The 23,814-nt window shown below is 41.0% G+C and overlaps 2 protein-coding genes across 8 annotated transcripts in view; one reads left to right on the top strand and one right to left on the bottom strand.

Annotated features, from left to right (window-relative positions):
* Positions 1-23,814, top strand: part of Med12l (mediator complex subunit 12L) — a 314,509-nt gene that overhangs the window by 178,793 nt on the left and 111,902 nt on the right. The window lies entirely within an intron of this gene.
* Positions 399-22,363, bottom strand: Gpr87 (G protein-coupled receptor 87). The gene is made up of 3 exons (XM_021653807.2): positions 22,275-22,363; positions 5,927-6,058; positions 399-1,536 (listed from the first exon to the last, which is right to left on the bottom strand). The coding sequence occupies exons 2-3, from the start codon at positions 5,958-5,960 to the stop codon at positions 494-496; spliced, it is 1,077 nt and encodes a 358-aa protein (XP_021509482.1). The 5' UTR covers positions 5,961-6,058; positions 22,275-22,363; the 3' UTR covers positions 399-493.

The following is a 23,814-nucleotide window of genomic DNA, read 5'->3' on the forward strand; positions in this document are numbered from 1 at the left end:
TCATGAAGTCCTCATCAAGAATTAAATGATGGCAAATATTACTTCAGTATTATATTATAAATCTTTGTAATAGCCAATCACATTTCTTTCTCTAAAATACCCTATGTGAAATGAATTCCTTGATGGTGACATTATCAAGGAAGCACACAAGATGTGCTGTGAAAAACATGGGTAAACTTCCCCTCCTGCCACTCCTCCACCTCCCCATACCACATGCTTATCATGTGTTTATGGCTTTGGTAAGCACGTGGAGGGGAAAATAGCCAAAGGACACTTAGGCCTTTTAAATAATTATTTTTCAAATATTGAAACTCAACAATTCACTATACCATGAGTTCTCTACAGAAGTTATGCACCAATATCTTGCAATTTCTATGCTTAAAAAAATAATCTGTGTTTTTGATGGGCCTCAGCCAGGGTAATAAAAAGAAACATTTATTTACACTTTTTACATATTGATCCCAATAAGAATGGGCAGCCTGTCCTCTGGTCACTACACATCGGTGTAATCATAATAAATGCGCACTTCTGATCTCCGGACGCTTTGCAGTGATCTGATGCTTTCGCTCCTCGTTCTTATGTTTGATTTCTTGAACAGCCTTCTTGAAAACGACCGACACATGAAGAAATAAATTATTGGATCCAGGCACACGTTGCACGCAGACAGGAAAAGTGTCATTTCTTTGCAGTAATAGAGGATTTTGTGTGCTGGCTCATCTAAAAGCCTATCCAGGTGACTAAAAGTAAAAGGGACCCTGCACAGGTGGTAAGGGAGGAAGCAGGTGAAAAACACAGCCACGACCACTCGGATGCTCTGGTTGTGCTTCCGCTTCCGGCTCGATTGACTTATGAACTGCCTGCTGGATTTGTGAATGTATCTGGATATGGCTATGTAGCATCCGATCAGAATTACCAGCACGACCACGAACAAACAGCTGTCCACATAGGTGACAGCCGTGTGCCACTTGGCTCCCAAAGGACTTTTAAGTTTCATGCAGTCATGAATGTTCTCCTTAGTTGGTTGCCCATTAGTTAGTATGATATTTGGCAAGGACAGAACAGCCGTGATCACCCAAACACAAAGTGACAAAACTTTGGTAAAGGTTAGGCTGTACATGCGAGAGTCACCAAAAGGCTTTACCACCTTTAGATAGCGATCGACACTGATCAGCCCGAGGAACACAATGGATGTGTACATGTTTGCGTAGAACAAAACCGAGGTGTATTTGCAGAGGATGAACTCAAAGTACCAAGGTCCAAGTCCCGCATCTCGGACTATTCGGAATGGGAACGTCAGCGTCATTATGAGGTCAGCTACCACTATATTTTTGAGATAAAAGATGAAGCTGGTTTTATTCCTAATGTGGAAGAAGATCCACACGGCCAGGCCATTCAGCAGGATGCTTGCCACAAATATAACCAGGTAAAGCACTGGCAGGATGATGGTGTCAAATTCGTTGTGAAGGGTGGAGTTCTTCCCAAGTCCCTCGCTTGTGCTGTTCGCAGAGTGACTTGCTTGGCTGTATAGTTCATTACCTGCAGAAGTGGGAACATTTGCATTAGTACAACTGCCTCGCCTGGCGCTAAGTTGTTATTGTGAATGAGTGCAAAGAGTGTCTCAAAAGATTTTTAAAAATTTATTCATGTGTCTATCTGTGTACCACGCATGCCAGTGCTACAGAGGTCAGAGGACGGCCTGTGGTCCCCAGGACCTGAGGCAGTTGTGAGCTCCTGATTTGAAGTTCCCTCGTGATCTGAGTCCCCAGGAAGAGCCTGAAGCACTCTTAACCACCAAGTCATCTCTCCAGACCCTGCCTCCAAGATTTAAAGAAGTACCTGGTTAATTTTTTTGAGTAGCTAAATAACTAGTGGCTTTCCCTTCCCTACATTTCAAGATCCTTTGAATTTCTCTAGCAACCTATTGAAAATGGATATAGTATATCTATATAAAACCCTGCTGTTCAGCTTAACATTTGATTTTGTTACACATACCATGAGCAATACCTGAGATGGAAAGTTGAAGTTTCCTTTACCCAGGCAATAAAATAGAGCACAGAAGTTATATCAGTGTATCAGTTGACACAGTCCATCTCTTTGTTACTACCTATGTTTTAAGCTCTGCAGTCACCCCAAACCGCAAAGTAGGCAAGGAAAGCACTCAAAATTCTTTACCTCTGTTTCCTGGGGAATTTGTAGGGACCATTGTTAGAAATAGAGATGTAGTATTTTTCTCCCCAGAAAACAAACAAACAAAATCAGCTTTCTTCTAAAGTGACACAATTCCTGAGTATAGCTAAATCTAATTTGTGGATCCACAAGAAATACATTATGTAAAAATACGTGCAGGCTGCTATTTTTGTTGCTATTTACAAGATTAGATTATACACTGCTATTATCACGAATTTGCAAAGTTTTTTTGCTTTTAAAAAATCTGGCGTACTTGATTAAAAATATCATCACACTCTATTATTTAATTGATGAAATGGTGTGTAGACATTTGATTTCTGCAGCAGCTGTGAACAGTTTCTTAGTCCCCTTTCGGAAGGAAGCACGGTGGTTATGTGAGGGTTTCACAGCTGTAGTCTGTGCTGTGGACCAGCTGCTCTTACTGATGTCACAGTGGTTTTTGAGGATTTCTTCAGCTGGGAGGTGAGCTGCATGGCAAAGTGTGTTCCAAAGTAGAATCTCTGAGGTTGGCTGTCTGGAGGCCTATTGAGCTTTTCACTGATCAGCCTCCTGACTTTTGCTCTCATTATCCTCCTTGCCTTCTTCCCTGAGCAGGCGTTTGATGCTCTGGAAGTTTCCTGCCTCTCCAGTTCCTCTTGAAGCCATTTCTTCAGTAACTCTTTGCATTGTTTGATCAAGCACGTTTGGTTACCTGTGTACTTAGACAATATTAACTATCATAGCATACAAGCGTGTTTCAGATGTAAGGATGAAGGTCATTTCTGCATTTTTAATTTTCACTAGTTAGTAATAACATCATCTTAGTTATGTTTTTGGAATGATTTTTGTCTAGGGAATAACATGAATTTAGGTCGGATTTGCCCACATGGCTGTTTTATTATATATTATTTTCTTTCTTTGAAGATGTGAAATAGCAAGGTGCTGATGCTATAATCCAAAAACAGGTTCTTAAATTACCACCTGAAATCTAAGTGTGGGTTTTTCTTCAGGAGCTGTCTCTTTTTCTGATGTTTTTCCCCCCTTTCATTCCTTGCTATGTTTTTAAAAACTGGTTTTTCTGGCCTAAATATTTTTATACAGGTTAGTAATTTATACCTATGCTAGCCTGTTATGAGACTGATGGTATTATTAAGCTTTACAAGTTAAAAATGCCTGATTCAGCTGCCATCCCAATTACTGCTTCCAGTTTGAAATGCTGCCTTGAACATATCACTGAGTCCTGTTTTGATTCAATAAAAAAGTGCAGGCTTGTCTTTTTCTGTACCAGAAGATCCCAATCAGCACTCGAAGCCATTAAAGGCTTAAGAAGTGCAGCTTTAGTGAGTTTTAGATATCTGCTTGAATTGATTTACCCAATTAAGCTATTAACTACCACTTTCATCTTACTGGGGATAGCACTCTTAGGGAAATACAGGAAGCCCAGTAAGTATTAATCAGGGTAAAAGTGCTCAGCTGAGGGACAGACCTTAAAAAGGAACAGCTATGTCATCACTTGCAATGATGGCTGTGTGCTGTAGCAATCAGATAGGAGCTGGTTTCTAAAACCATTGTAAATGTAAGTAGAATTCACTAGCTCTAACCTTTTGGGGGCGGGTATTTCAGGTGTTAGTGTTAGCAGCCAGGATTTGTGTGTACCCATTGTGGCCTAGAAGAACACATCTTTCCATCCCAGTGTTCCTACTAGATATGTGTCTTCCTTATTATTATTATTATAATATTCCAAGGCTTAATTATATAGACAAGCACTCTTATTAAATGATAACATACCTAGCAATTATAGTTAATATTTAAGATAGTCTTCAATCCGAGTATCAATGAGTTCTGTCTAACTTAAAAAAAAAAAATCAACCAACCAAAAAGCAAAGCAGAGTAAAAACAAACACCTTCAAGCATGAGTGACTTCACTTCGCAGTGGTTCTTGGCCTGTTTTGTGGCTTGTTTGTGTTCCCTCACATTTTTTTGCCTTAGCTCAGGAGCAGGATTCACGTTTTGGAGTACAGGCCTTCCCAGTTCAATGGGATAAGTGTATCCTGATTATTACTTCGTTCGCAAATTCCAGATTTGCAACACAGCTCAAACAAATGAGTAGTTAAAGCCTCTTCTGGGCTATTTTGTAAAATAATTTAATGAGAGACAACCATGGTACCCCAGGAGCAGGATAAACCACCTGTGTGCTGCCCTAAAGGGCTGTAGCTTAATGCGGAAAATGTTAGCGTGACTTGGTGGTTGTTGAAGTGACCGAGCATCGTGTCTTCCCTGTCAGCTGCTCACACTTTGTCTTCTCCTTGTCTTTCAATTTTCCCCAATGTGTGTAGGTTTATACCTTCGTTATTCCTACTTAGGAACATTGGTCATAAAAAGAAAAAGGCTTTTTTCTTTCACCCAGTTGCTTTTATCAAGTTATTCTTCCAGTAAAGAATTTGGCCAATTTAGGGACCTCCTTTAATGATGAATCTCTTGGTCATTCATTAAGAAAAACTAGAAATTGATTTTAAAGTAGACTGTGTTCTATGCCTACTAGTGTGGTACTCCATGTTCATTACCGGGCTTACTATAGAATGAGGATTAAAAGAAACGAGGAGGAACCCCTTTGTCAGTCTCTTCTGTGCTTTCCTACCCCAGATCCTTCTCAGTTAACTCTGAAAATAACAAATAAGAAATCTAGTCCCATGCATAGTCCTTGGTTGGAATATCAGTCTCAGGACCTAATTGACTAGGATCAGAAGGAAGGAAAAGAAGTCCTCCCCTATCAGTGGACTTGGGGAGGGGCATGCATGCAGAGGGTGGGATGGGAGGAGGGAGGGAACCACAGGGGAGATACAAAGGGAATAAAGTGTAATTAATGAAAAAAAAAGAAGGAAATCTAGTCCCATTAAATATTTTGTTTCATGTATGAATGTGTGTATATGTGTGTGTTAGAGAAACCATGATTGTGTGTCTTGAGAGCATATGTATATGCATATTAGCTATCACACTATGTGTACATTTTAAATCAAAATTTAGCACAAATACACTGTTCAAGTTAGCAAGTTTCTCAATGGTCACAATACCATGTAGGCCAGTCCAGACAGACTTTTCATCATTGTCATTTGTGTACTTAATGTGTCCATTTACTCTTAGAAATCTCTTTTTTTATGCAGTTCCAGTGCAAGTGATTAAAGCTGTGGCGTAGAATCAGAGCATGTTTGCCTTGGGTGCATCTACTGAATTGCTCATCAGGGTGTGTCACTCTGACACAGACTATTAAAGTCTCAGCACACATCCCTGCCCTACCTACCAGATGGAGTGAAATAATAAAGTTGTATAAATTATAGGGTGTCAATCCATGGTACAGCGGCCCTTGTAGGATTATTTTCTAAATAGTTATCTAGTCTAGTAGGTAGATGTTGCTTTTGGCCTCCTGGGGAGCCTCAGTGAACCTCGGTGTGGACGATTAGGTGTGGCAACTAATATGCACTTCATTTTGAGTTTAACAAATCTTTCTCAAATATTCTGTTAATATTTGTTGCTTGCTTGTTTGTTTGTTTGTTTGTTTCAAAGATAGTGTTGAGATTCACTAAAGTTTTAAGTCAGTTGCAGAAAGGTCAGTTTACCCTTGCGATGCTATCCTGTATGGCTGCTCTTGTACGCAGAATGAGAAATGGCTTTCCGTAGTTTTTTTAGTTGGTTCTAAACTATGGCTTAGCCTACATAAGTCATGTTAAAGTGCAGTTCCTCTGTGTCTTTTTCTTTGGCTTACTTGGTAATTTTGCAAGTGTTAGGTTGAGCCCCATTCTCTAGCAGTGATGTATTGTAAGTCAAGATGCATGTCAGGAAACACTTGGGGACAGTTGAGGCGCGAATTCAGCAAAGGTTATTCCTGGTTTGATTTCTGAGGAGACAAAAATGAAAGAAGGACCAGATGATAAGGACTTTCCAAAAATAATGTTATTCTTTCAGTAAAAACCAACAACAAAACATTGGCACATTCTGTGATTAGAAAAAAAAATTGTGTATCTGAGTATCTTTGCCACAAAAGATATCTATTTTTATGCCTTTTTCTCATTTTGCTGTCAAGTATGACCTCCATTTCTGTGTGGTATTGTCTGGATGCCCTGTTTGACTTTAGAAAGTTAGTTAACATATTCACTTATTGATTCATATCTCTGAAATGGTAATGTCAACTACAATCCCACAGGAATACAATAGGAATTGTGTAAAATAAGCTGTTAGGTACCTTTGTATATTAAAAAATATCAGCTTATTTGTCTAAACTTTATTTGTGTAACCATCCTTTTAAAAAAACCTGATCATGTGATAAATGCTTATATGATGAGACTAGTATTTAATTATAGATGGTTATTTTCAAAAGATCAAGCACTGATATTTATAGGTATTTTTCATTTTTTATTATCACTTACTACAATTTATTGAATTGGTATCCCAGCTGTGGCCCCCTCCCTCGTCTCCTCCCAATCCTACCCTTCCTCCCGCTTCTCCCCCTATGCCCCTCCCTTAGTCCACTGATAGGGGAGGTCCTCCTCCCCTTCTGTTTGACCCTAGCCTATCAGGTCTCATCAGGACTGGTTACATTGTCTCTGTGGCCTGGCAAGGCTGCACCCACCACTCAGAGGTGATCAGAGAGCTTACCACTGAGTCCAAGCCGGAGAAAGACCCTGCTCCCCTTACTAGGGACCCCACTTGGATGCCGAGTCTGTAGGCTACATCTGAGCAGAGCAGGAGTTTTAGGTCCTCTCCATGCATTGTCCTTGATTGGGGTATCATTCTCAGTTTTTGGCTCAGTTTTGGGGCTCAGTTTTTTTCCTCTGTTGGTCTCCTTTTGGATTCCTGTCCCCTCCAGATCTTTCTTCTTCCCCTTATTTCATAAGATTCCCTGCATTCTGCCCAAAGTTTGGCTATAAGTCTCAGCTTCTGCTTTGATACCTCGATCAGTAGAATCCTTCAGAGGCCGTCTGTGGTAGGCTTCTGTCCTGTTCCCTGTCTTCTCCTGCTTCCTATTTCTATAACATTTTTCCTTCTGATGAGGATTGAGCATCTTCCCTAGGGTCTTCCTTGTTTAGCTTCTTTAGGAGTACAGATTTTTGTATGTTTATCCTATATTATATGGCTAATATCTACTTAAGAACGAGGAAATCATGAAATTTGCAGGCAAATAGTGGGAACTAGAAAAGATCATCTTGAGTGAGGTAACCCAGAAGCAGAAAGACACACAGTATAAGTATTTTTAATTTATTATTTTATGCCCACATATGTCTATGCATCATGTGTGGAGACTTTAAAAGGTAGAATCTGAGCTACAGATGGTTATGAGCTGCAGTGTGGGTTTTGGGAATTGAACTTGGGTCTTCTGGAAGAGCAGCCAGCATTCTTAACTGCTGAACTGTCTCTCCAGCCTAAATATAGGTGTTTCATAAACTATGATGCATTTAGCACCCTGTGATCTCTGGGGTTCTAGCTTTTCCTGTAAACCAATCAGCCTTGTGACTTCTAATCAGCCTACATTACCTTTTTAGAATTGCCTGGCAACTCTGTCAAATCCGTGTCAAGACTCAAATTCACATGAATTTATATACTTTCCTCATGAGTAGGTTTCTGCTAAGGATTTAATATCATTTGAATATTTGTCTTATTTGTTTTGCATTGTGAAAACCATATTCCTTTTAATCTCCATATTAAGCTAGAAGAGAATCTGTAGTGCATTTGTGTAAATTACTTTTCCCGGCCTTCAGATGCTTTACGAAAAGGTTAACAGAAAGCATCTGTTATGCAGTAAGTAGCACATGTTTTGAAATTTTGTTTCCTGACTCATTCTTTTCCAACCATGTCTATCTTGAGTTCCTGGCTTCTCTTTGGGACTGACTGAACAGAGAAGGCATTGGGGAACTGTTTGGGATAGTGTGTCGTTAAAGGAAAATATGCATATGAGCCGTTTCCTGTAAGGGAAGTCACATTGTTTCTTATGAAATGAAACCATGTGTGTTTTCATGTCTCCTCACTGATGCTACTCTCATCTGCGAAGCTGCCAAGCAAGAGCCTCCAACACCGGTCATTCCGATGGATGACTTTTCCCCCGTGTGTTTGATGAGCTAGCAGAAAAAGAACACTGAAGGGATAAGTGTGTCTCAGCATGTGGCTGGCCTCTTCTTCCCAATAATTGCAATATCACATGCAATTAAGTCTGGAGTGTGGCGGTAGATGGAAGAAAAATTGTTTGTTTTTTTCCCTTCAAGTTTAGGGATCCCTTCTATTCCATCCAAAACTAGCTCTTTGGAAAAAGTAGACAGCTCCCCACTCCTGTTCCTCCTTTTGAATACTCTAGTACCCAGAATGTAGCAGACTTCAGGAGAAAATTTTTTGGTTACTAGACAGTAGATGATTAGGGATTTTAAAGTCTTTTTATTTTGAGTGTAGGTTCTTTGTTCTTTTTAATGTAAGGCAAGGAGGCACAACCTTACTTTTTATTACCATATGAGTTTCCTGAAATGTAAAATCATTTTGATAAATTTATGAGACAAAAGCTCTTTAATTTTAGCCATTTCTATTCCCAGATCATATACTCTTCCTTTTCCACATTCACCTTTCTTAGGCCCCCATCAGTTAGCAGTAAGAAAGATAGTAGATAGCCACTGGGCACAGACAGAAGTGCGAGTAGTCTAAGACATTCCCATTTCATGATTCTAGTGGACTATTTGTGTTAATAATGGGTGGAAAAACTTTATAAGTTCCTGTTAAGAGTGCTATCCAATTAAGACAGAAAATTTGTCTATAGACATTTCCCCAGCAGTATGGGAACAAGCCGTCAGCATTGCTGTAGTTGTATAAAGAACAGAGAACATCAGAGGGCTGACCTGCTTTTGAGAAGCAGCCTTAGAGGCAGCAGAGTACACACAGGGGTGCCAGAGGCTTTGGAATTATCAGTAGACAGGGATGCCATGTAGACCAAAAAGTGCATTGACAAAAGGAGGGCATGTGGCTGGACTTGTCCTGTGGGGAAGTCAAATGACAAAGGGCAGCTCGGTGCCATTGGAGGGAGTCCTGTTCATCTGTGCTGGGATCCAGGTAGAGGAGGGCAGTAGGGCAGATACATGGTGACCCAGGGCTGAGTAATGCTGGTACGCTGAAGAAACAACTGCAGACAGCTCTTTTCTTTAACTGTGACTGTTATGGGAAGGAGACAGAGAAGGCCGGAGGTAGAGATGGATATAAAAGCAGTTTGTATTATCGAACTCCTTTTATGACTGACTGATAGAAGTGCTTGTTTAAGTAAACTGTTTTAATTGTTGTTATTGTAAAATTATATTCTCCCAGTGTGAATGAAATAAAACAAACAAACCCAAACAACTTGTCCTCCATTCTAGCCATGGATGTTGATGCCATGATAAAGTGCAAAAACAAAACAAAACAAAAACCAAGGATTTTACTGAATTTCAGCTTTGTTGCCTTTCAGCTTCTCGACTGTCCATTCTCTCAAATATAAAAGTGAAAACCAAGCATCATTTTACATAAAAGCCAGCATAGCTGCATATGGTCAGCTCCCTATTGTACATCAAGGACACAAGGTTTTACTTAGAGATCGACAGCAAGGCACAGGGTGAAATGATTCTTTGCCCTTTCGTCTGAGCTGAGAGTGTTGTGGGGTTTATACCCTGAGCTATCTTTCAGGAGTCTACTGGTAGCTTTCTCTTCCTTCACACTGCCTCACCTGTCTACTCCCACTCTGTCCTGTGTGCATCTCAGCTTTCAGCCTCCATGTGTGCTTACTGCGGTGTGCCCTAGAGCCTCTACATGTCCTGACACTCACCACTCCTTATAAAGATTGCTTCAGGTGGAGTAAAGGGCTGTGTTCCAGACGAACTCACTCATGGGTGGGACTCCTACTATTCCCCTGGCTGACAGCTGATGAAACCACCAAAGAATGTGGTGTCTGTGGTTGCCCCACATTTCACAGCTCTTTGGGGTTATTGGTGGTGGTATTGGTGCTTATAGACCTCTTCTCTTCAGCCACTTGCTGATAGCATGCCTCAGCTAGTTAACTGTGTTTTTCTGTTGCCTATTTTAAAATGAGGGTGTAGGGAAAGGGTTCATATTCAGTATTTTTTGCTCTTAGACTCTTGAACACAGGCTTATCTAGAACAGCCCTATGACCTAAATATTTTATCCTCCTAACTCTGTCGGACGATAAGTTGGAAGATTCTAGTTGACTTGCCCTGCTTCCCATAGCAAATAATGGTTGTAGCTGGGATTCATGCAAAGTCTGATGAAAGCTGATCAGAGTTCTTTCTGTCATACCATGGTATGGTCAAAATGAAGAATAATTTTGAGTGTTCATTTTATTTTGGAGGTCAGGAAGTTGGAAGGGGTACTGGGTAGAGGGAGGAGTTTGTCTTCCTGCCAGACACAAGAAAGAACTGCTAACCTCCCCAGCTGGACTCTAGTTTTCTTTGGCATGAACACTGCTACATGTATCAGGAAGCATCATAGTAGAATCCAGATGGGGTCTTGTCCCTAGAGCTGGGGAGAGCTTCTGCAGAGCAGGAACCCTGGGAATTAGCCACCTCTTTCTGATGGGAGGGGCTCCTGCCCACAGGTGCTGGCACTCCAGCCTACAGGCACTTGATTGCACAACGTTGGATCTACTGCAGTTACCATTTAGTCATATGTGGCTACATTGAAACTATAAATACGTTTTTATTCCCCCTCTGTCACCCCAATTCCTGTTTTCTCTTGCATTAGTGACTATCACTTAAAATGCTGTAAAATGGTCCCAGTTCTCTACCCACCAGGAGAAAAAAAATGGATGGAAGAAATTATTTTTTTTCCATACTTAAGAGGAGATTTTTTCCCCCTTGTGCTGTTGGGGGCTGCCCTAGGATCTCATGCAGATCATGTGGCTGATGGGCACTGAGTTGTGTCTGAAGTCCACCTCTGAGACTACACTTGTCATATCAGAGCTGGATTTAGGCTTAGTCATCTACCGTGCCCAGTTAGTCAAGATTAGAATCCTGATCATACTGTTGAACTGCTTTTTTAAAATAATTATTTTTATTTTTATTAATTACAGTTTATTCAAGTTGTATCCCCCCTGTACCTCCCTCTCTCCTCCCTTCCCAATCCTACCTTCCCTTTTCCCCACCCATGTCCCTCTCCCAGTCCATTGAAAAGGGTGGTCCTCCTCTTCCCTCTGATCCTAGTCCATCAGGTCTCATCAGAAGTGGCTGCATTATCTTCTTCCGTGGTCTGGTAAAGCTGTTCCCCTCTCAGGGGGAGGTGATCAAAGAGCAGGCCATCAGTTCATGTCAGAGAGACTCCCTGTCCCCATTACTATGGTGGCCACTTGGATACTGAACTGCCATAGGCTACCTCTGTGCAAGGGTTCCAGGCCATCTTCATGAGTGGTCCTTGGCTGGAGTATCAGTTTCAGAAGACCCCTGTGCCCAGACTTAAGGATCTGTTGCTGTCCTTGTGGAGCTCCTGTCCTCTCCAGGTCTCACTATCTCCCACTTTTTTTCATAAGATTCCCTGTACTCTGCCCAAAATTTGGCTATGAGTCTCAACATCTGCAGGGTAGAGCCTTTCAGAGGCCCTCTGTGGTAGGCTCCTATCCTGTACCCTGTTTTCTCCCTCCTCTGATATCCATCCTCGTTGCCTTTCTGAATGGGGATTGAACATCTTAGCCAGAGTCCTCCTTCCTGATTAGCTTCCTTAGGTGTACAGATTTTAGTATGTTTATCCTATATTATGTCTAGTATCCACTTATGAGTATATACCCTGTGTGTCTTTCTGCTTCTGAGATACCTCACTCAGGATGATCTTTTCCAGTTCCCACCATTTACCTGCAAATTGCATGATTTCCTTGTTTTTATTGCTGAGTAATATTCCATTGTATAGATGTACCACAATTTCTGTATCTATTCCTCAACTGAGGGGCATCTGGGTTGTTTCTAGCTTCTGGCTATTATGAATAAAGCTGCTACAAACATGGTTGAGCAGATGGCCTTGTTGTATACTTGAGCATCTTTTGGATATATCCCTAGGAATGGTATAGCTGGATCTTGAGGAAGCACTTTTCCTAATTGTCTGAGAAAGCGCCAGATTGATTACCAAAGTTGTATACGTTTACATTCCCACCAGCAGTGGAGAAGGGTTCCCCTTTCTCCACATCCTCTCCAGCATGTGTTGTCACTTGAGTTATTCATCTTAGCCATTCTGATGGGTGTAAGGTGAAATCTCAGGGTCGTTTTGATTTGTATTTCCCTGATGACTAAGGATGTTAAACATTTCTTTAAGTGTTTCTCTGCCATTCGATATTTCTGTATTGAGAGTTCTCTGTTTCACTCTGTACACCATTTTTTTAAATTGGATTACTTGATTTTTTGCTGTTTAACTTCTTCAGTTATTTATGTATATTGGATGGAAAGATCTCCCATGCTCATGGCTTGGCAGGATTAACATAGTAAAAATGGTCATCTTTCCAAAAGCAATCTACAGATTCATTGCAATTCCCATCAAATTACCAACACAGTTCTTTACAGACCTGGAAAGAGAACTTCTCAACTCCATACAGAATAACAAGAAACCCAGAATTGCTAAAACAGTCCTCTACAATAAAATATCTTCTGGAGGTATCTCTATCCCTGATCTCAAGCTGTACTATAGAGCAACATGCAAAAAATTGCATGGTACTGGCATAGAAACAGAATGGTGGATCAATGGAACCAAACAGAGGACCCAGAAATAAACCCACACACTTATGGACACCTGATCTTTGACAAAGATGCCAAAACCATACAGTGGAAAAAAGATAGCATCTTCAACAAATGGTGCTGGTCCAACTGGATGTCTACATGTAGAAAAATGCAAATAGATCCATACGTATCATCCTGCACAAAACTGAAGTCCAAGTGGATCAAAGACCTCAACATAAAATGAGACACATTATATCGATTAGAAGAAAAAGTGGGGAAGAGCCTTGAACTCATTAGCAGAGGAGACAACTTCCTGAAGAGAACACCAGCAGCACAGGCTCTAAGATCAACAATCAATAAATGGGACCTCATGAAACCGAAAACTTAGAACAAAATGATTGCTTACAGATTGGGAAAGAATCTTTACCAACCCTATATCTATCAGAGAGCTAATATCCAGTTGAACTGCTTTTATGATCAGAAAAAAAATGGGTGTCCTGCTCTTACTACTTTACAAGTGGTGGAACAGGAGCCAATGTTGGAGATAGATCTCTGCTCTCCTGGTGGGTGATGGGATGACTAGAGCACATCATCATACAGGACTGAGAACTGCTGCTGTCGGCAGTCAACTTTATAGTCCACACAGCCCTGCTGTGCTCTCAAACTTGTTAGGTTGGATCTCAGCCTGGGTGGGGAGCTACTTGTTCAATCCAGGGAAACACCCTTCTGGGAGGAGGAGCCTGTAGGTGTGGCCTTCTCAGCCACAGCTATAGGCTTCACAAATTGCAGTATTGCCTATCTGGTCACAGTTTGAAAGATGAATTCCAGTTAAAGACTTGTTCCCTAAGTGCAGTTGCTTGCTGCTAAGTTTTTAGACTTGATGGCGGTGGTTTCAAGTAACAGAATGTATCTTTGTCCCTTTCTTATTCTCTGTTTCACAGTTTGCACTCAGGCAAGTTACATCTCATAATTGTAAGAACTTTAATTCCAATAGGTTTTTACTTTCTTGCTGGAAAGTACACTAGGCCTGCCAGGCATTCAGGAATACTGATGGGAGCTTGCATTGCAGTGGTAAAGACAAAAGTACACAGAAGCACCAGACAACAAGCCTCTGTGGAAAAGAAAAAACTCCCTTAAATTCTGGAATCATATAGCCTAAGAATCGTTTCCAGTTTATTGGGGTGGGGGGCGGTAATGAATGAATAAATAGATGTGAGTATTTCCAAAAGATTAATATAATAGCACTGCTGAAGATCGGGGGGGGAGGGGGGAAGAAGGTTACCTGACTGGTTCTAAGTCTCCCTTTTCTGTAATGAAATTAGGTCACACCATATTCAACTTCATGTTATTTACATTAGTAGAAACAGTTACCTAACCCAAGAGAACATTTTCATTTTTTTTTAACCCTGATTTTCATTATCAGTTTAAAAATTCCAAAGTGAGGTCATTAACTTGAGTAGACTTATACTTGAGTAGACATTATAATGTATAACTATACATTAGCATTTTCCCCATTGTTTTTCTACTCTCACAAAAACCAAACACCACATCCCCACAGGTACCTGTGGGTGAAAACAAAATTCCTTAGTGTGGCCAGTCTTTTACCACTTTTTGGGTTCTTCTTTCCTTAGTTTTCATCCCCTCGGTTTCACCTCCTATTATGGGAGATGGGAGAGGAAGAAGGATGGGGGAATGGAATCCTTGAATCCTTTGTCTTGTGTCTTATTTGAGCACACCCACTAACAAACCACAGCCCCTGAACCACCAAAACAACCAACCCCACATCTTCGGGATGTAGCATTTATATACCCTCTGAAAATTTCCCAGAATTCCGGAAGTCACACAATTGCAGAAACTATCTGCACATGGCAAGACCACACCTCTGCTAGAGCCAGAGGCAAAATGTAGTCTGCTGTTGTGGCCAGTCCCAAGCAGCCCCATGTCCCCACACCTGGGATTAAAATGAAAACATACTTTTATATTTCTGTGTTTTTAAAGAAACCAAAAGTCTATAATTGTCACTTCACCTTTCCTGTTATACATTTATCAAAGTAATTCCTAGTTAAGTATATTGTCAATTTATAGTATGTTTTAATAATCATCCTTAATAGTATTTGAATAAGAATAATTCTTCTGGCTATGATATAGACATAGTAACTCCCAGTTAGAATTAGTAGACTCACTGTTTAACACTCCCCACATCTATTTTCATCTGCCCATGCCCACCTGCCCTTTGGCAGCTGTAAAGTGCCGCAAGGCCTTCTGTCCTAAGACTCCATCTTCTTTGTCTGCTTGGCAGGTGATTTGTAAGTTTTAAAAGTCTGACTTATCTGTTGCCTTTTCTTGAATTCTCCCCTGTTCATGCACCATGTAAATGTTATTGTGGTACCTGTGTGGCTGCTTGGTGGCCCATTCCTCCAACTGTGTATTACATTTCAGTAGTTCTGTTGTCTGCCTATGTGTTGCTGCAGCCTTCTGATTTGTGGGTCTAACCAGGATATCTGAAGCACAGAGTCATTGCTCAACATGCATTTTATTTAAAATGTTAGTATCACATGGAACTTGGCCCCATGCTGACCTAATCTCACGTGGATGGATGGACATCTGCTGTTTCCCTATGGACATCTGCCCTTCCAAGTGAAAAAGTACAATGAAGGACAAGCTGAGGGAATGAGAGAAATTGGCAGTCTTCAGAGAGGCTTACATGAGGAAGACTTATCAGATAGATACTGAGCACTCTGTGTGCCTCTGGCCAGCTCATCATGGGGGGGTTGCAAATTCAGACACTGGTAGTCACTCCAAGCAAAGTCAGTGGGAGCAGTGAGCTATTAGAAGGATCAGTCCGCGAATGCTAAGAGAACAGAGCCAGCAGCTGGTGAGTGAGGAGCATAATCTGGAAGTGAGTGAGTTGGGAGTGTGACCTCAGCTGCAGAAGCAGCTGCTCTCACACTCTGGGTTACTGCTGTTCTTAAGCCCACTGCAGGAAACCATGTGATTTACAATCCACAGATGTGGGTTGTAGACAAAGTTGCATGGGCACCGAGTTCTGTGTGTAGGCATGGCAGACCAAATATAGCTTGTCTGTAGGTTACAGCCTAGGACATCTAATTTCATAGTGAGGAGACCTCCTAGTTTCTCTTCTTTGCTTCTCTCCTAATCCTTATAAGATCTGGTACTTATTTGGCTGATAACTATCCCAAACTTTCTCTTCATTTTTTTTTTTATCAATTTTTTCTAATTCGATGGCATTTTCTCTTTCATTAAAATTGATAAGCCTTTAAAATTTTTTGGTTGATATAGAGAATTTTACAGTCTAGCCATTCCATTATAACTGATCTGAAGTTTATATTTCTTCAGAATCTCTGAACTCTCTTTTTTTATTGGTGCTGCCATATCAGACTAGGGCATAAGAAGGTATTTTTTATTGGTTCAAATGCTGTTTCTAAATCATTCTCCCAGTATGGTACTAGGAAAGTCTTGAAAGTTAGAATCATGTCAGCTGGAAAGAAGGAGCAGCAAGTTTTCCTTAGAGTATATGAAGTAGTAGCAAGGCGAGCGTATCCAGGACTACCTCCCGTCCGTAGCTCACCTCTGCAGAATGGCTCTGCCTGCACTGTGTCCACAGGCGTTAGGCCTCTCTGCCCTCAGTACTCAATGCAGCCCCCTCACTCTGTTTGCGGACTCGTGGGGAAAAGTTCTTTCTAGCCTCTTTATTGAGAATTACAATGAGGTGATTAATATTCAACACTTTATGCCTGATCCTATATTGGTACAATTGCCTTCAGGCTTTCCGCTCTCAAATAGATGGGGTTGCATGAATTTGGTGAACTCGCCTTCTCATGTTAGCTTAAATTTTCCACCGTTTCTTTTCTAACATCTCTTTTATCTGCCTGTCTGTTTGTATCAGTCAGTCTGTCTGTCTATCTTTTCTGTGTGTGAAGAGTTTACTTGTGAATGTTGGAGTGTGGGCTTGAGCAGACGTGTGTTCTATGTGTGGAGGTTGACATTGAATGTCTTCCTCAATTATTCTCTTTTAGACAGGTTCTCTCACCAAGGCTGGAATTTACCAATTTGGCTGGACTGGCTGGCCAGAGAGTTCCAGTAGCTCTACCTGTCTCTGCCTCCATAGCGCTAGTGTTACTCAAGCATGCTACCATGCCTGGCCTCTTATGTGGGAATCTGAATGCAGGTGAAGTGGCCAGCACTGTACTGAATGACCATCTTCCCCCTTTCTTACATAAATTTCATTTGAAATTTCTTTGTATTGAGCATCTCTGCACAGGACCCCATTTCTCTGTCTTCTCTCTGTCTGTCTGTCTATCTGTGTATACATACATCCATGCATACAAACTTACATACAATATGTAGGTATATATGTATGTATATAATGTGCATTTGGACCAGGCAGAGTTGATAACCCTGTGAGTACATTGGAAGAAATACTTGGTTGGCACAAAATTGAGTTGTTTATGGGAGAAGGGGACAGGCATGGGATATGTACCATTTCTGATAGGAGCTGGATGGGGGAAAGCTTTGAGGTAGAAATATTTGGCTTTGTCACACAGGGACAAACTCTGAGGTAGATAATAGTTTCTTTCAGATTAGCAAGAAAAGGGTGGCCAAAGCCAGGAACAGAGGGAAGGCTTAGTGTACCATGACATGTTTCTCTCATGCCTGCAATTTCGAATGCTTGAAATGGTTTCTGCATAGGTTGGCTAATTAATTAGCAGCTGTCTGATTTGTGGTTTCGTATGGACTATAAACAGAGTGACAACAACACTGTGTCCCAACATGACTTTGGACACTGTTGTCCAAAGTCTGGTTTTCAAGAGAAAAAAAAATAGTGGTAAATTTTGAAGCATTACACTGGTGACTGTAGGCATAAAGTTGGTAGGATTGTGAGGTTTTGTTTGTTTTTGAATTTTATTTATTAAGTATTTTTTTTTGTTTGCACCATAAAGCTGGGTAGATATTTTAGGTGAGAGGGTAAAGGCAATGTTGATGATTAGCAGATGTGTATTGTTGGGTTTGCTCAAAGCAGTCACAATGGTCTCTGCTGATCCTTTGATGGAATTTACCTTTGTGGTGGTACTGGTGCAGCATCTTGCCATTGCTATGTATGTTGCCTATGTTTAGATGGTATTTGATCTTCATTTAGTTGTTTGTTTTACCACAGTCTTTTGGATGCATGACTACTTGTCAAATCTTGTTACTCCTCATACTTGCAAACTAACAGATAATAAATAAAACTGAAAATAAATACAACTGCGAATATTTCTTCAGTTGCTTTAGCAAGTATCTTACAAACCTGAATGATAACTTACTAGCAGACTTAAAATTACACTTTTCTCAAAATCCATAATAACTTAGGCAATCCTGACCAGTTGCAAACCATCACCTTACTTAATATTTTTATTACATCTTTAAAATGCCAGTTGAAAACAAAAATAACAGAATTGTAGTGGGAGTTACCTAAAAACACTGCATATTCTTATAAATCTTGAAGAATGGCAGTGTACTCAATGATGAAATACCTTGTTTTTTTCTTTACTTTCTTCCTTTTTTTTTTTTTTTTTTGAGACAGGGTTTCTCTTTGTATCCTTTTTGTATCCTTGGCTGTTGGCTGTCCTGGACTCACTTTGTAGACCAGGCTGGCCTTGAACTCACAGAGATCACCTGTCTCTGCCTCCCTGAATGCTGGGATCACAGGCGTGCACCATCACACCCAGCTCAAGATGTTTTCTTAATGTGCCTAGGTTTTCTAACATCTTAGTGAACATACCTTAAATGGTTCATTTTCTAAGCTTTATGTGGTCTCTGAGACTGGCAATTATGAGAAGGTCAGGTCACCCACCCCAAAGAAAATGGCAGCCCTCAGCTTGTCCCATCTAGAGACATCTGATGTTCTGAGCCTGATGTTACTACTGTGATCTGTGGGAATGCACCAGCCATCCTGTGGATGATTTTATTTCTTTGACTCTATTGGAAGCTCCCTTGAATACAGGACAATTTCATTTGTTGTTCTCTCATATACTAACCTTGCTCTGGAAGCCACCAGAGTCATTTTAAATAAAGGATATTTAATTAAAGGATAGCTACTTAACCCACACATTTGAAAAGTTGAATTTCATTTAGTTGTATGCCCTCCATAGAGTTCCTTTATTTGATCACAGACTGTTCGGGCTTCAGACAATCCACGAAGCAGCCCAGAAGCCTGTGTTTCAGTCTCTGGTGCAACAGTATTGATAGTGGCCACAGAGTTCAGCAAGTGGGTGAATGTTTTTGTGTGCTTAAGATGCCTAAGCTATTTTGTGTATATTTAATGTATTCAGAGGACACTAGGTTCTTCATTACAGCTGTATTTAATGGTGTAGGTTACCTAACAACTCCATCGTATTTGTGTAGCAGTTCTCATAGGGTTGTATGAGGCATTGCCATGGTACAGATCCTTCATGGGAACTCTAAGAGATGCTGCCAGGTGCTAGAAGAACATGCCTTCCCACTTCTTCACTTGTAGAAGTTGAGGCTTAGGGATGTCTGTCAGCAAATATGTACAGTCGGTGCTACAGGGCCACCTGTTCCCTCTAGCCCTGCTCAGATCTGGATGTAAGCCATTCTGAAGCCTTTGTTCTCTACAGCTCTCTTACCATCGCTTCCAGGTTAACTGCTGCTCAGCTCAGATTGCAATCTGGTACTTCCTTTGAGACAGCAAGGAAGCACTATAATACAGTATAGAGATTGTTCTACGCAGCTAGATCGTCTTCTTGAGTACCCAAAGAAGAGTAACAGTAGCTCGTAGTGAGTTTGGACAGAACTGAAAAATTTGTGGACGAAAGCCAGCTGACCGTGGCATCAAGTGTTCTCAGAGTTTGCTCTTCATTGGTGTGCTGCATCTGCCTGTTTGCTCTGCTTTCAGCCCAGTGAGCGAATTGCTACACGTGAATCACTAATGAGGGTTTAAGATGATGTCTTGTACTAAGTGCATCTTAATCTGTATTTTTTTATACTTTAAGTTTAAAGACCATTTGCTATTTGAGAGAAAAACCACAGAACTAGCAGAAGTGGATGGAAAGGAAGAGAAGTGAAAATCCTTTGTTGGGTCAGTATTCAGAGAGGAGAAAGGGAGAAAAGGGAATGTGCTTTCCAGTTGGAGACAAGGGCAGGATTAGAAGTGACAATTTGAGGATAGCTTCAGTGTTATTACGTAAATTATTTTAGTATAGAATTTTCATATTTGACCAGCAAATTGTGTTAATAAAGTGTAAGATAAGCTAGTGCGGTACGGGGTAGAGCATAGGTGTTCTGTTCTGCTTCTGTTTGCCATAGACAGAGGTAGCTCGTTCAGAAATCATGGCCAGGTGAGACCGAAGCCTGGCCTTAATGACTGGCCTCGGACTGGAAGCTTGAGTCACCATCTGTGCACACACTGATGTCAACGTTTCATCTAGTATTTAACAGCTGGGTCACGTTTCCCTGTTATCTGTGCCTTGGATGTTTGTGACTGAGAGCTGCAGCAGGTCCCCCTGTATTGTTATCGGAGAACTTCTTAACCATGGTCAGGGGAGCAAACAGTGACAGTGTTCATCTCTGTCTTACACAACAAGAATCTGAGACACGAAGAGGTCAAGGTTTGAAGCTGGCCAGGCACAGAACTGGAGAGGACCTTTCGTTCCTTCCACTCAGTCTCCTGTAAGGAATGCTGGTGTGTTTGTTTGAGCCTGGTTGTCTCTGGTAACCAGCCTCCATACCTTAGCAGTTCACCTGGTCTGTGGGAATCTAGAGGTCCAAGAGAATTTCAGCGACCATTTAATCTAACCCTTCTTTTTATCTGAGAGGAAAGGCCCTATCAGCCATTAAGCCTAGTCGTTTTGCTGAGTCACAAGTTTTCTAACCTAAACAAAAACTGCAGTCCCTGCCTGTGCTCGGAAGATCCCAGAAGGTGACCACTCGGGTTTCACCTCACTGCCCTTCCTTTGTCATCCCTCTTTCCCCTTTTTTGGGTCTCAAGACATTTTCAATTTTTTTTTATCCCCTCTAGCTTTGTTTGTTTGTTTAAGCACATACAGAGAGTGGATTGTCATTTTAGTGTCTTATGCTAACTTTCTATGATAGCTTCTTAGAGATAGTATGAAATATGTTTGTTTCTTAAGTGTGAAACTGTAAGATATCAAAAAGAGAGCAAAGTAGGCTTTAGCTTTCTTCTCCGACACCTCCAAAACTGTAATCCTTCCCAGTGGACCTTCAGCGTCACACATCTCCTCACCTTCCATGCCTAGTGATGGCTTTGTTCCCCTAGGCTCCATCCTTAAATATGGAACTTAATAATTAAATTGCTTCTCAGTCCCTTCTCCCAACCTGGGAATACCTGAAGGCAAGGGGTCAGCAGTAATGACCTGAAGACAAGATACTGCAATGGGGCCTAGAGGATGTGTCCGTGACCCCCAGCTTCACAGAGACAGAAACGCTCACAGGGGCCGAGGCAAGGAAGGAGATAACAAAAGCATCTGCCTCACCTGCCCGTAGATCTACTAGTCTCAAGCCAGGTCTGTTGGTGTTCCCGGTGCTTGGACATTGGACTCTCAAATTTAAATGGTGAGAGAAAAGTTTGTAAGGAATGATTAATACGTGGCACGTGAGAGAAGATTGAATGTGAGACTGCCATATGAAGTTCTGTCATTGGTAAAGTCTCGGTGCATGAATCAGAAAGTTGCTGTATCCCAGGCTCATCAGTCACTTAGAGTCATTATTTAGAAGAGGTGAAACCTGCCTGCTGACTTTCTGCTTTCCGCTCTGAAGTAAGCACTTCCCCAGCAGTTTGCTCGGGGAGCAGAGCCCAGCTGCTGTTAGCCTGCCTGTGAGTTGCTTGGCAGTTTTCTCTGGGCTCTGCTGACATGTTTTAACATGATTGTTTTAAGGCTTCGGAGTGAGGCTTGCCCTGTTCTTTGCTGTAGAATGAGAAAACCGTGAATCTTTCTATCAAAATGAGACATAAAAAGTAGTTTCTCTTTTCATCACCTTTCAAATAATATGCATAAAAGTGTTGGGTCTTAGGGAACAGTGATAAGAAGCATCTTATTTTATTTACTTAATGAGGTAAATGTGGTAAAAATAAATAAATAAATACATAAAAAGTGTTTTCACCAAATAGTCATGACTGCCAACCTTTTCCCTTTTTGAGGCATAGCCCCTGCCTGCCTGAGCTAGGCCATAAGAAACACTGTGGCCTCAGATTTATTCAGCCCTTATTCCAATTTGTACTTTTTCCTCAGAACTCCAGTTTAAGGAGACACACGGCCGTAATCTTACAGAGTGCTGTATGCTATCCAACATTGCCTTTAAGAAAATGTGTTTTCCATTTAAGCAAACAAGCAAACAACCAACCAAACAAAAAACTTCATTTACCTTTCATTGTGGTGGCCGGCTGGCTATCCACTCGATACACTGTCTTCAAGCTGAATCAGGCTCCTCATCTTGTAAGTGCGAGTAAGTCTCAAAACTAAGGTTGGCAGGAAAATAAATCTTCTGGTAGAACATTGGCAAGAGGCTTTTTTTGTTGTTGTTGTTGTTTTTTGGTTTTTTTGTCCTGCTAGAGAAGATAGGTGGGTGCTCTGTGGAGATGGTCCTTTGGGGCACCTTTCAAACCGACCTGCCCACAAGCAACTGGAGCAACTTGCTCGCTCACTAATGTATATGACTCATATTGGAGAGGGAGATTGGGAGACTGGAGAAGAACATTTCCTGAACCGACAGGAATCTGGGGTGATTCACCCGAAGGCGCCCAGAGGGCCAGTAAGTGTCAGGAGCTGGGGTGAGGAGTGGGGGATTAAGCCTCTGGGTGGTCTCACTAATCAGCTCTTATGTTCAGGTCTGTGTAGACTTTATTATCACATTCTGTAATGCTATGTAGAAGGTAAGGTGTTTTTTTTTTATCACTATTTGCTGGCTAAATTCACCATTAAGAGAAATAATATATGTGTGTGTGTGTGTGTGTGTATATATATATATACATATATATATATATATACATATATATATATATATGCACACATAAATTTGGTGTGTGTTTTGTATGGTATATGCACACTACCATGTTTTTCAGGCTTGAAAGTTAGTTCCTTTACCCACTGAGCCATCTTGATGGCCCAATAATATAATTTGTTAAAGGGAAATCCTTCAAAAACACCATTGCAAATATTACTTGAGTGATATTAAATGCGTTTGTAGTAGAAACTGATAACTTTGAAAACCTGTAGTCTTGTTCCAGTCTGAAAAAATCTGTAGAGCTATTTTTACACACATGCACAAACACAATTGAATTAAGCTAAAAGGACAGGTTTATCTTGAATGACATTCTTCCACAAAAGATAATTCCTTAAAATTATATTTTGTGGACTGGGTGTGATGGCATATGCCTTTCATCACAGCATTCTGGAGGCAGAGACACAGATGTATCGCTTGAGTTTGAGGCCAGCCTGGTCTACGTTGTGAGCTCCAACGCAGTCAGGACTACATGTCGAAAACTTGTCTCCAAAATATATAAATAGAAAAAGAGTAAATAAATTTTCGTATGTGTTTTCTATCATTGGGTTATTTTTAAGATAAGATGTCCATTTGTTACATTTAAACTTTCTATGAAGCTCAACTTGGCCCTGAACTCATAATTTTCCTGCGTGTTAGGATTACACATATCCACCATAGAGTTATGTTATCAAAATAAAATTTAATTTGTGAATAATTTCAAAACTTCCAGATAAAAACTTCAGGCACGGTGGCAAAGCCCTTTAATCCTAGTGCTTGGGGAGCAGAGGCAGGCAGATCTCTGTGAGTTCCAGGCCAGTCCAGTGACACAATAAGTTCCTGGACAGCAGGACTATATAGAAAGGCACTGTCTCAAGCAAAGCAACAAAGAAACAACAAGAAACACTTTAATTTTCTTTACATG

The sequence above is a fragment of the Meriones unguiculatus genome, chromosome 2 (assembly GCF_030254825.1).
Source record: "Meriones unguiculatus strain TT.TT164.6M chromosome 2, Bangor_MerUng_6.1, whole genome shotgun sequence".
NCBI classification, from domain to species: Eukaryota; Metazoa; Chordata; class Mammalia; order Rodentia; family Muridae; genus Meriones; species Meriones unguiculatus.

Coding starts and splice junctions, on each gene's coding strand:
- Gpr87 (XM_021653807.2), bottom strand. CDS start 5,960: ATGGGGCTCAACCTAACACTTGCAAAATTACCAA. Junction 1,537..5,926: donor AACACTTGCAAAATTACCAA/GTAAGCCAAAGA, acceptor CCACTTCTGCAG/GTAATGAACTATACAGCCAA.